Raw genomic sequence first — 13,430 nt, 5'->3', positions numbered from 1 at the left:
TTATTATATAAAATTATAACTGATAATCTTATGATTAAATTATATTAAATGTTTTTTATTAATTAATGAGTTGAATAATAATTGTATTTGCGAGTTATAATGATATTTGTTTATAACAAATATTACTGAAATGTAATGGGCCTATTTTGGCATTTTACCATTAAGAAAATAAAATAACAATTTATATTCTATAAAATAAATAATAAATATATAATAACGATTCTTTCTCTACAATAATTAAGTGAATTGTAACTATCACTGTCCATGTCTTAAAATAATTTGTACGTAAAATTAATGTCTTTTTATATAACGATATCGCGTGCAAACGGTAGCGGATTTATGTATGCCACTGGTTGGCCACTATTTTCAACGAATTCATGCAGTATACGAGGGCATGCACGTCAGTCGTGTTACTCTACTTAGGCGGATATTAGAAGTAATAACTACACGAATATTCAGCGAACGAACATTGCACGAAATAGCGATATTGTAGAAATAATTAAGGTATCCTGATATCAAAAACGGTTACTAATTACAAGTCTCTTAATCAGTAAGTCACGATGGCAAAGTCAATACCGTCGAAACTAAAGGGAGAATTAAAAAATGAAATAGAGAAATTTTTTGTATATTTACTCGTACTTTTTTTTCTATTCAAATCTTTCTAAATTTTTCTTCACAATTCAACATATCTGATGTAGATACCGAATTGTGTATGTTTGTTAATAATCGTCAATTTTATTTAAAAAAAAAATTACGAATTACTTCGTTATCATCGACTAAATCGACCTTGCAAAATTCCCATGCGTCCAATTAATTCTAGCAGTACAAACTTTGAATCGACGAAATCCAAACAAAATTTCAAACCGCTAATTCGGAAAAAATATCTAATTTCCTTTTAACAAGTTTGCGATATAAATTTTTTATGTAAATTTTTTCATTAATTAGTGACACTTATCATTTTACTCGGAGTCTGAATTTTTCAAAGGGGGGAAAAAAAACAAAAAAAAAATACATTTTGATGAAAGTTATCAAATTTGTAGTTGGATTCATCAGATCCAATTCGCACTTAAAAGGGGCACCTTTTTAAATCTGTCTTGCTAAATTTAATCGAACTTTTATACACCTTTTATCTTTACGTCGAGTTGTACTAATGTAATCAATACATGTACAAATGCAGTGTTCCAAAGCATAATTTACACTTGCGGCGATCGCACTGGACGACGGAAGCAAAGAAACAATGTGATTATGCTAAATAATAATAAATTACACTAGAATCTACAGCTATGTTCTACGCTAATTCATACAGACAAGTATCAAATAAATAATTACGCATAGAAATGCCTCGATGTTTCTTTTCTGTTTGCAATCAATCAAATAATAAATAAATTCTCCATAGCTACTAGAATCTAACGTGTCACTTCACGCAAGTCTGTCACTTATAGAGTATCCTAATCATTTAAGAAGACATTTAAAATCACTAAAAGAGCGGCGGTCCTTCGATACATGCGACTATTCCGCGAATCGCGAATCTAATTTCGATAATGAATGGAAAAGAGGATCTGTCGTTAAAATTAAGATCGTGATTTGCGGGATATCTCATCATTACGTGCGACTCACGGAGGGCAAATCTCCGTTTCGCGTCAACGCGATTCTGGCAGGGTCTCTTTGCGCTCGTACACTTCCACGTCAACAACGATCGACGTACAATCGACACCCGGACAAATGTGCGCGCGATCAACACTGTTAACAGCCTGATCTGTGGTCCTGCTTATTCGATCTCGCTGGACCACCACCTCGTTGGGGATGTCGGGTCCGTCGGCGGTTTCCTCTAAGGGCTCGTAATGACCCGGTTTCACCGATGGGGTTCGGCTCAGTGGCGTCTGCGACCGTTTTACTTGCTGCCGCACGACGCTCGCGTCCCTGCTTACCTTATTCAATGCACGTAACATGTTGTCCGGCATGTGGTCCTGTATCATCACTGGGCTGATTAGCACCTCGTCGAAATCACACGGACCGGCCCACAATGCCTGATACACTGGCTCGCGCTTGCTCAACACTTGTCTGAAATTCAATGTGAAAGAATGACTTTGAATCAACCGCGGATCAATAAACTCCACTGGTTGAAAGGCCATTGTTTACTATTTGGTGTATTGTTTATTCTATACCGTAGACTATTTTTCAATATTATACATACTCCTTTGTAAGTAAAAAAATTATTTATTTATAATATATTAGCAGCATAAATTAACTAAATATGCTATACGTTTATCCTCGCTATAAAAGTTAAATTTTTCACTTAGGAAAGGTTTTAATGTTTTTAAGACCTTTTTCATTACCATGCTATATATGTAAATTATTTTCCGGTATTTATATCAATTTCGAGAATGAAAAATAAAAATGAAGGAATTAACTGTACGGGATACATAACAGCTATTTAATTGCTTGCAACAATCATCAAAATTTATGGTTTTTGTTGAAATGGAAATCTTTGGTCTAAAATTTTCAGAATTTTTCGTTGAAATCTTTTTTGGTTATATATTATTGTAAATTTTATTAATTCAAATATTTATTTATTTTAAATAAAATTTTATTATAATAAAATAAAACGTCATGCTAATTTATTTCCTACAAGAAAAGAATCATTTATAATATGGTAGCATGCAGCTCAATTCACGTAAGGACTGTAATTACAAAGGATTATAAGAATTGAACTGTTTTAGTAAATTATGGATATAGATACTAAAGCTATCACAAATTACCAAACCCCACTTCTCTTGGCATAATATTACTGAATAAAATATTCTAGTCATGCATTGTATATCCCGAGAAGACTGTATCTGAAATTCTCAAAAAGAGGAAAAATTTGTTTTCTTAACAATCATTTCACTTGTAAATTAAATTACACTACAAATTTTTAGACTAGTCCGTCTCTTTCATTTTAAGTTAATTAAAAACAAACTAATAATGTTCTCGTAAAAGCAATTGCGCACAATTATTACATCTATACAAAATTGGAATTTTATAAAAAAATTTTATAAAAACAGATCGTAATTTTGTAACATCATAAAAAGTATGGAATATTTATACGAAGAATAAAATTCCGATAAATACAGGTATACATTTTTCTCGAGATATTATAAGTGGAAACCATTACGGAGCGAAATTCTGATATCGAAATATAGCGAGAAGAAGTAACATCCTACATAATAAATATAGGATATAGACCCAATAGACACATGCGGGCATATCTCCAAAATGCAACAACTCAGAGCAGTAGTCCTGAAAATGTACAAACTATCTGATAGACATACCTCCAACTCGTCTCATACTTCTGCCTAAAAAGAAATAGAGGCGCGATTAACTTCTCATGTTTTTTTCCGGCTAGACGGAGCAAGATCGAATTCATCTCGCGTGAACATAGAAAGGAAATGCTTTAGCATAATCATTCTTTTAGCATCAATAGAGATAATTTTCGACGATAGAAAAAATATATATTCGAAAGCGCGATAATACAGAAATAAAAAAACACCTATTCAAATAATAAATAATATTGCGATTTTCATGCTTACTTATCGTAAAATAGAAGTACTTAATGTTTTTAATCTTGAACGAGCTCGAAGTCATTATTGCTGGCGCAATTCAATCTTCGATAAAGCAAGTAATTTTACAAAGTAGTCGAGATTCTATTTTAGATCGAACTATTAACTAATACTCACTCGCCCTTGTTCGGGTGATGTCGCACCACGTGTATGATCCGTCCTGGTGGATATAGAGGTCTGTGCAGAGTTAAGGCGATGCTGGAATCACTGGGTACGATGGTCTGAGCACGCGCCCGGTCCTTGTCCCGCTGGTATTCGCTGATACAACCACCGGCTTCCAGGTTGGCCGCCGACGTGGGTGTCGAGCCGCAGCCGCAGCACATCACGGAGCACGCTATTGTCTTCCACTAGAATAATTTGTGGATAAACCGATCGCTCAATTATCGATCCAGGCGTGATAAATGTTGGTCCAACAACATTTGAGGGTGTTTTTCTTTTGTTACCTTAGGATCGACACTTCTCTTTATAGCGTTGATCAGGTCCGCCCTTAGACTTTCCATTTGCCGAAGCCCTATCCTTGGCACTACGTCCTTGCCCACCACCACAGAGGTAATAAATTCCTGCGTGTATTGCTGAGCAGGCATGCTCAACAGTCCACCAGGTGGCCCGAACGAGAAGCACATCAGATCCGGGTAATCCTGTTTTAGTAGAATCGCGAGGATCGCTGCCGTGCCAGCGCCTAATGAGTGTCCCACCAAGGTCAGTCCAAAATGATGCGTACCCCTAGAGGTATTCTGTGGCGAAATTTGACAAAAATTCCAAACAATCTCCTTAGCTATTAGGTTGTTGAAAGTAATTTCGTTTTTTCCCAACAGAGGACTTATTATATTTTTTCACAGCCAACTTCACACTTAAGCCGCATAATCATTATATATTTTGACAGCTGATATAGCAAGGCTTGCTTGTGAAAAAAGTTCGATTGATTCTACGCAGTAGTTTTTGGTTGGCGCCAAATCAAATATGGAAAGTGAAAAGCAGCATTTTCGGCATATTTTACTTTTTTACTATCGAAAAGGTAAAAATGCTGTTCAAGCAAGAAAAAAATTATCCGATGTGTATGGAGAAGATGTATTGACAGAACGCCAGTGCCAAAACTGGTTTGCAAAATTTCGATCCGGCAATTTTGATGTTGAAGATGCACCACGTTCTGGAAGGCCAGTTGAAGCTGATGAAGACACAATAAAGGTATTAATTGATGCAAACCGGCGAATAACAACTCGTGAGATCGTTGAGAGATTAAATTTATCGAATTCGACCGTTCATGATCTTTTGAAACGCGTCTGATTGAAAATCGTCTTTTATTTTCATAAGAAAAAACGAAATTACTTTCCGAACAACCTAATATTTTCTGGCATATAAATACTTTTTACATCCATAAAAATGATTTCCGGATCTAATATTATTATTCTTCGATCTATTAGAAAATAAGATCGATGTGGAGACAATCATGTTTATTGTTAACAAAGGAATATTTTTGTTATTAAATGAAAAAAATCTTAAATTTAGAATAAAATGATCTTATATATGTATAGCTCAAGTGTAAGAATATATATATATAAACTTTTAAATTTATATATTCTGTCAACTGAAAATAATAAGTCGATCTTATATATTCAATTCGAAAGAAGAGAATAGGAATTATTGATCTGATCTTAATATCGTTTTATTTTTATACTGCATAAGGTTGCGATAAGAGAGATTAAATATTATATAATCAGGAATAATTTTTATTTCGTTATCAGAAATCTTTTCTGAGAGGGTTGAATCTCCAGAGAAGTCTAATTACAAAAATATTGAATACGAATATTTCCGATATATCTCCAAAATCGAATTTCAGGAAAAAATACAAAAAATACAACAGATAAAAGTACGAACATTTTAATTTCAATATACGTAGTTCTTAACAAAAACTTAATTATAGATCATGCAGTTTTAGATTATTTTAATAAAATAAATGTTTATTTTCGTTTTTGTCTAATCTCGACAAATTTTCTATGGCGATGAATCAAATTTAGCGTACATGTGCGACTGGATGGATCATCTATTTATATAGTACGTTTACGTAATGTACTATATAAATCGAAAAATTTAACTGACCCGAAATAAAATATACTCAACGATACGTTGAGTAAAATCTCTGTTGAAAAGGTAATTGGCACATTCCGGTGCAAGGAAAAAGCGTGTGGATAACCTGGATGGTAAATTTTTTTCGCAATGTGTATATTCAGGAGAAATCGATAAAAGAGAGTGATTTATTTTTTATTGCGTGGAAAGAGAAGAAGCTAAGATTGAAGCAAATGCAATAATTTTAGGTAGTCTTAACGTAAATTAAAATTATGTATATATATATACACTTGTTGTATATCTTCTAAAATAAGCGCTTACATTTTGTTCTGTTATCGATTAAGCAAATAATGAAGTAACACGATAACTACTTCAGGGTTATCAGCTATTTTGATAACGAGCGACTCATTTGAACATAATATACCTACCTTTGCGCGAGCACACGCGATAATGTCCTCCTCTTGCAGCTTCTTGCGTATATATTCAGCGGCCTGTACCATCCCCTTGTGTCCGAACCAATCCTCCCTCGGTGGCGACAAAGGCAATACCTCGCCTTCGGCGTTCAGGTCCGTCAGCACGTCCTTCATGCTTAAGGTCCCTCGTATACTGATCACAATCTATATATGTATGTAAAAGACACGAACGATTGAAATACAGAAACTGCAGAATAGAAAAAAAGAAGACGCGAAAGTTAAATTCTAAAAGAAAATAAAAAGAGTAAAACAGTAAAAAATAATATAATAGATCAACTGAATAGCTGATAGATCGATGTAAAAAGTCGAAAAATTTCTTACTTGACTGTTCTGCTATTGAGAGAAATAATGAAATTATTATTATCTATTATCTTCGGTAATTAACATCTTCGAGTTGATTCTGTCTTGATTGTACCAAGTACGCTTTACCGTTAATTTAAAATTAATAACTGGATATCGATGAAAAATAAACTTTGACTCTTTGTTTAAGAGGCTCGTAGCTCCGCAACGATTAACGAATAGCAAGAATACTCGAGAAATCGCGTCGGCAACGACGAACCTTTCTCTTCGTATAATCGAGCGCAACGAAGAACGGCGTCTCGCCAACGTCAACATGGAAGGTTGCATAGACGACTTCAATCTCCCCCAAAATGAGCATTCTACTCAGGGCAGCGTAATTGCACCGGCAGCAATTGTCCTCGATGACTGTCGCCATATCCTCGTGACGAGTGCCGCACGGAAAGCAGCAGCAACATTGCAATCTACCGCGTAAAGGAGAAGGTAAACAAGATAAAGCGGAGACGTCGTGACCAGTACGCTCACGTGATTGCGAATGGAACATTACAAAGAAAAAAATTAATGTACTATACTCGTACTGTACATGCGCGAAATTAACGCAACAAAAAAATATAATGAGAAGCATGCAGTACTTTTTAAATTAATAACTTTTTCCAACTGATTATACACTTTCTTTCGTTTATACTTGTTTTGTTTTATCCTACAAAGTTTGTTATTACAGTCTGCAGTTATTCATATTTCAATATGTTTACTTTAATATTCTTTTATACGTTTTTTTCTCATACTTTCTTCGCTCTTTATTACGATAGTTTCCCATACGTTACGTTTTCTGACGTTCGAGAAGTTTTCTTATATGCTTACATTGCTTACGTCGTAATAAATAAATTCAAAATTTGCAATATACTTGTACAAGATAAGTTTTATACCGATCGTTACGAGATATGAAAAATAAAGCTAATGATACGCAAAAAATAGAATATTTTATTTGCGATGCAAATCTATAAGAAAATTCACGTTTTATAAGTAATCATTTAAAGTTAAAAATCTCTTGCTGGTTGATAATATTTTATACGGTTATTGCAGCTATCAGAGAATGCATATTACATAATAATATGATAAGTTTCAAGCCTAAAAATTACCTGGTGCATAACTGGCAGAATTGAGTGGAGGAATCAACGAGAAACATGGGCCAACCATAGGCGGCGAGGGCAAAGTGCATATAGTGGATAGCCAACTGAAAATGGCCCAGATCGCCGTCCTCCGTTAAGGACAGGAACTTTGTACGCGGAGTGACCGGCACTCCCGACAGGAACTCGTACGTATCGTTTTTGCGCTGCTTAACTATCAACTCGCGCTCGATCTTTTGGAATTTTCTGAGCAGCACCAGGCCAGCTACCACGTCCGATGGCACCACGTCCAAGTCGCGAAAGAAGTCGCTCAACAACCGGGCGATGTCGGCGAACGAGTTCTGCAAACAGCAACATATCGTTCTTCCTGTCAGAATGAAATTCTTGTTTGGCGAACAACATATAATTAATCTCTCTTTGAAAGTTAAAATAATTTTTTTCCAGTAAAATTTAATTTAATATTATACTGTTCCTTACATAAAACGCGTTAAAAACTAAAAATTCTATCGAATTTTTTCTATTCAATTTAAAAATTAAATATCTTTCACATTTTCTTAAAGTTTTAATAAAATATATTAAGTTAATTTACATATATTTTTATATTACTGATAACTGCAACAGATTTATTGAAAAAAATTTTTTTATACATAGTAATAGTAACAGTTTTGAGAAATGCATTTTTCCATAAAAATATCGTAATTTTATCAGGAAATGGAAAGTTATTTTTTAAAAGTAACAAGTTATAATTACTCGTTACCGAGAAAAAATAACAAGTTACTGGTTATCGATTTTTCAAAGTAACTCGTTAATATTTACCGTTACTTAAGAAAGTAACGTTTCGTTACTTTTCCATTAGTCTTTTAAAATCGACGAAAATTTTTTTTAAATTCGTTACCATTACCAAAAAAATGTAACTTCGCTACCGTTACGATTACCAAAGAAAAAAAGTAACGTAGTTTACCAGTAAAGTTACCAAAAAAGTAACTTGTAATTCTAACTCCGTTACAATTAACGAGTTACTTCCATTCCCTGGATTTTATACAAGAATGCATTTCTTTCTGTCATCTATTCCTGTATTAGACGCAAAGATTTATTCTTCTTGACTTCTTCTCTATTAATTGTTCATACTACTCACTCGATTGCGATCGGAGTTACCCATACAGCAAAACAATACTCTGCACCTATTGTCCCAGCTGTCCTGGTAAGCACGTATGACTTTTCTACAACACGAGATATAAATCGCGTATTTCGAGCATCCAGATACTCTAAAGTACGCATAAATTCAAGCGACTGTGAAAAACCGCATGGGACAAAATCTCATGGCAGCGGGATATAAAAATGGATCAACAATGCGGTCATTACAGTGAAAAAACCAGAGCATTGCTTGAACACATTTAGAAATGGGAGCACATTTTAAGAGCTATTTCCGCAAAAGAATCTCACTCCTTCGGATTATGTTCGCTTTCGTGAGCTTTATTTGTAATAAAACTAGATTCAAGATTAACCTTTACGTTTGCGTTTTATCATCGAAACAATAAAGAGTACAAAAATAAAATAGAGATGAAAAATCGATGCGTTTCTTGTCTCTCTCTTCTTGTCCGTCTTGATATATTTCAACGTTTTATATCATTTGCAATTACGTTGATATGAAATGTAAAGAGAATGTCACGAAAGAAATTCTCGCAAAATTGAGAAAGGAAGGAATGACTATCTTATATTAATGCTGGGCAAAATGCAACGCGCAAAACATAAAAAAGAAATCGCAAAACATTTTCGTATGTAAGACACCATACCGTTGCCGCCAATTTCGACTTCTGCTGCCGCTGCGTTTGTAATGCAATCTTGCTGCTCTCGATTCCGCCTCCCTCATGCTGCGCTGATATTTCTTCATCTTCACCCAGGACCTGCCAGCTGCATCGTACGTGCACCAAATGGTCACCATCATCAACGCCAGCAGGCACCAGTTCGATATCACTAAACCTGTTAAATTCAGCTCGTTTTCGCATTTTCCGGTGCATTTGATTTATAGACAAAAAATATATTTCGTAAAGTAATCAAACAATATTTTTGCGTAATAGGAAAAAAGGTGAAGATTTTATTTTCTAACGACCGCTGAAAGAAATACAGGCATGAAGCAAAATAACAAAATGTTATTTTTAACTCAAGGATTGGATTATCATTGCTGATCCTTTGATATTTAACGGGGTAATATTTATGGAGATACAGTTTTATTGTTCTATTGTTTTATGATAATATTATAAATATATACATTGATGTATAGCTCTGTTTATAAACGGTTAATTTATAAATATTTATAAATTCCCTCTATATTACGAAGAAACGTACGTAGCTCTCAAATGCAGAACTTACCTAACATAACGTCCTTAGCTTGGTCCACTGGACAGGTTTGGTAATAACGCGCTAGCCAAGTAATACCTGTGCACAGCCACCCAGTCTCCACCAGTACCAAGACTAGAAACAAACCCTTCGTAAAATCTCACGTCGTAATTCCACCTCACTTTCTCTTCCATCTCAATGCAGCGATCCAAGCGAAGTAGCGTTCTTAATTAAGCGACGTATAAAGAAAAATGTTTTAAACAAAAGTGATAAAAGGCTGGGAGGAACTGTCTCGAGAAATTTTGAAATATTATCTCCCTCTATTATCTCTCTATTATGTATCATCTTTCACACGTTGTTTGAGCTTACGCAAAAGCTTTTTTTTTACAATAATGAGGAAGTACGCCTGTCACACCGACATCGCGTCGGATAGAAAGATTGAAGCAATCAACAACATGCAACTAACAAAAGCTTTCTTCGATGTCGCGGAATTTATAATAACGCGTATCGGCGCCTGTCTTCCGAGGCGGAAACGAACGACTGAGAGGGTGTTTCTGCGGCGAAACAAACACATTTGACCCAGTTGCGACAATAACCGCGACTGAGGTATTTCTTTCAAATCATCGCATAGGATTGATAAATGGATTTAAAATATCTATACGTATATAACACACTATCGTTGTTACATCAAATTTTAATGAGATAGGAAAAACAGTTGTATTTTATTATCTATATTATGAAAAAAATAGTTACGATTAAAAGTCGCCTATCAATATGTGTATATTTTTTTGGTTATAAGAACTATAATGCAATTGTGATAACAGTAAGATGGCATATTTTTACGGTTATGGCATGTTAAGACATGTTCATTTTACAGTTATTACAACCAAATATATTGATGGGTGAAAATTATTATTATTTCCGACATTATATTTGTGACGATCGTGATATTTTTTCTATGTATTTATATATTCCTCGAGTAAAAATTTAAATGTTCATTAAACGATGTTTAATTAATTACCATTATGATCGAAAAAAATAACGATACTAGTGACGCTTTACTTTCCAACTTTGACAATTTGTAATAAACTTGTAAAGTTTAAATTCGTCAAAAACACTGTCATTAATAAATAATACGATATATTAGAATATTCCTTTCGATTGAAACAGTTCAAATAACTGCTATATATTGTGGACGAATTATAAGTAAAAAGAGATGATTAAAAAATATGGGAAAATAATCGACCGATTAATTTCGCTTTTTAGACAACTTGATATTCCGCGTCATTTATATGCCGACGTTAAATTATAATGAAAATCGCAAATTCATTTCGCACGGATTCTGTGCAATTTAACAATGCTGCGATGAAAAATAAATCATATAGAGAGCGGAAAGGCGCTTAAGTAAAAACGCGAGGGCGCTGCATATTTTAACGTACATAAGTCCAAACAACTCTCATCTGGCTAACGTGGAAATTGCAAAAAAAGCGAAAAATACTCTGATATAAAATAAGAATCAAAGTAAAAGTGTTAGTAACGAAAAATTGAAATGCGTTATATATTTACACACGATACAAAGTACGATAGATGTTATACAACGTACAGCACAACAAATATTATGATACAAAACCATTCATCGATATATTATATTTCATGTTGACAATCTCTCAATATTAGTCCATAAAAATTTAATAATAATTGCCGACAGGCAACATCAGCATATTGATAATACATACTGATCGCAAGTACATATATTATTTATATCAGTGATAAATTCTTACTTATATTTTACAAAAAATGAAAAACATAAAAAAATTGAGATAAAGGATATGAAATAAAATCATAAAAAATTATATATTCTTACGTTAAAATATATTAAAATACGGCACTATGAATGTTATTCCTTCCTATTATGCCACTTGGCACTTCGATTAAGATGTAGTAACATGAATTAACAATAAGTACAAGATAAAGATACTCACATAGTCGGAAGTAAAGGACGTACTGCATCGGGGCTCTCGCCGTTGTATCCAGGATGCTGCCTCTCGTTGCCAAGAAGCAGATGTAGAATTCTACCATCATGCAAACCACGAAAAGACCCTCATATCCGATCACGTACTGCCACAAAAGAAGAACGCAGGTATCGCTACGATCCCATTCGAGAATTCCCAGTAGAATACCCAGCACTGTCAACCTGCGTACACATGAAGAAGGCCCTTTAAGGTGGTGACATTTACGAAGTAAACACATCTAAACCTAGTTCTCGCGGCGATAAATAAAAGCGCAGTGAAAACGTCGCAGGATTCCCTGCAGGAATTATGTTGACGGTTTAAACTGCAACTTTTAAATACACACACACACACGTACACAGGCATGTACCCAGTTTATGTAATACAAGATATTAATAATTTTGTAACAAAATACAACCTCATTGTTATACAAAGTTTGAAAATATAAATTAAAAAATAAAATTATATAATAATTATCTAATAAAAATATCATATTCTTCGGTCTATAAAGAGATCGAATGTCTCTTTGTGTAAAGACTTCTAATCATTACATGAAGCCTTCTATTATGTAATGTAATCTATTGTGTAACAACGATAGAATATCAAGTTCATCGTTGACATTAATAATCAGAGTATGCTTTCAATTTACATCATCGAGACGACCATAGTTAGATAATGAGTAGACAAAAACGGAACAACTTATCACAAGAGTTACAACTTATCACAAAAATTACGAAAGTTAGTACATTCGAACTTTGCAAACCGCGACTTTTCGTTATACATAGCGTATAAATCACCTTTACAGTACACGCTAGATAAAACTATTCGGGACTTTCGATGGACCGTGCAATGAATGCAACCGCATGGAACTGCATCGAGGAGCTTTCAAACGGTTTGATCAACCGGAAGCTTCATTTAACGAACACTAGACAAATGATCTTCGACACGATGTTTTTTGGTTGTCGAAAAGCTACCAGGGAAAAATAAAGAAAATTAATTTCATGGAAATTAATTCTATTCTAGAAAAAAATACTGACCCGTATATTTCATGCAGATATTGATACGGTGAATTTTATTTTAATCCATTCATACCGAGAATCATACAGATTATTCATAACTGTATGTTAAATATGTCTGTTTTAAATAATGATAAAACTACTGACCTGTTATAAAAAATTTAATAACAGTTAATGTCTCTGGATTAATAATAATAATTTAGAATTCAATTTCAAAAAATCTAAATAATTAAGTTACTTACAATCAAAATTACAAGTTAGAATTCAAATTTGTGATACTACAATAAAATAATTATCAAGATTATAATAACATCGACCTCGAAACTCTGTAACAGATACGATTCTGTTTAAACCCTGTGTAATGTTTTTTCCTCGAAATATAAAAAAATACATTTGCCTTTTTAAATATATTTGACTTTTTTACTTGAAATAAACCTAAGAATCGCTCTGTTGAGTATGGCAACATACTTAACTAATACCCTGCATATATATATATATATATATATAT

At 33.7% G+C, this 13,430-nt stretch overlaps 1 protein-coding gene across 1 annotated transcript in view; it reads right to left on the bottom strand.

The window, feature by feature from the left end:
* Nucleotides 1-13,430, bottom strand: part of LOC108756145 (sn1-specific diacylglycerol lipase alpha) — a 38,949-nt gene that overhangs the window by 7,842 nt on the left and 17,677 nt on the right. Inside the window, exons 2-12 of the mRNA XM_018499746.1 lie at nt 11,880-12,091; nt 9,931-10,032; nt 9,354-9,540; nt 8,696-8,780; nt 7,573-7,901; nt 6,696-6,897; nt 6,092-6,280; nt 4,043-4,333; nt 3,717-3,946; nt 3,312-3,335; nt 1,929-2,061 (exon numbers count right to left, since the gene is read on the bottom strand). Coding sequence (XP_018355248.1) covers nt 1,929-2,061; nt 3,312-3,335; nt 3,717-3,946; nt 4,043-4,333; nt 6,092-6,280; nt 6,696-6,897; nt 7,573-7,901; nt 8,696-8,780; nt 9,354-9,540; nt 9,931-10,032; nt 11,880-12,091 — 1,984 coding nt within the window. The remainder of the gene's footprint in view (nt 1-1,928; nt 2,062-3,311; nt 3,336-3,716; nt 3,947-4,042; nt 4,334-6,091; nt 6,281-6,695; nt 6,898-7,572; nt 7,902-8,695; nt 8,781-9,353; nt 9,541-9,930; nt 10,033-11,879; nt 12,092-13,430) is intronic.

The sequence above is a fragment of the Trachymyrmex septentrionalis genome, unplaced genomic scaffold, assembly GCF_001594115.1.
Source record: "Trachymyrmex septentrionalis isolate Tsep2-gDNA-1 unplaced genomic scaffold, Tsep1.0 scaffold95, whole genome shotgun sequence".
NCBI lineage: Eukaryota > Metazoa > Arthropoda > Insecta > Hymenoptera > Formicidae > Trachymyrmex > Trachymyrmex septentrionalis.
This window is presented reverse-complemented; position numbering and strand designations above follow the sequence as displayed.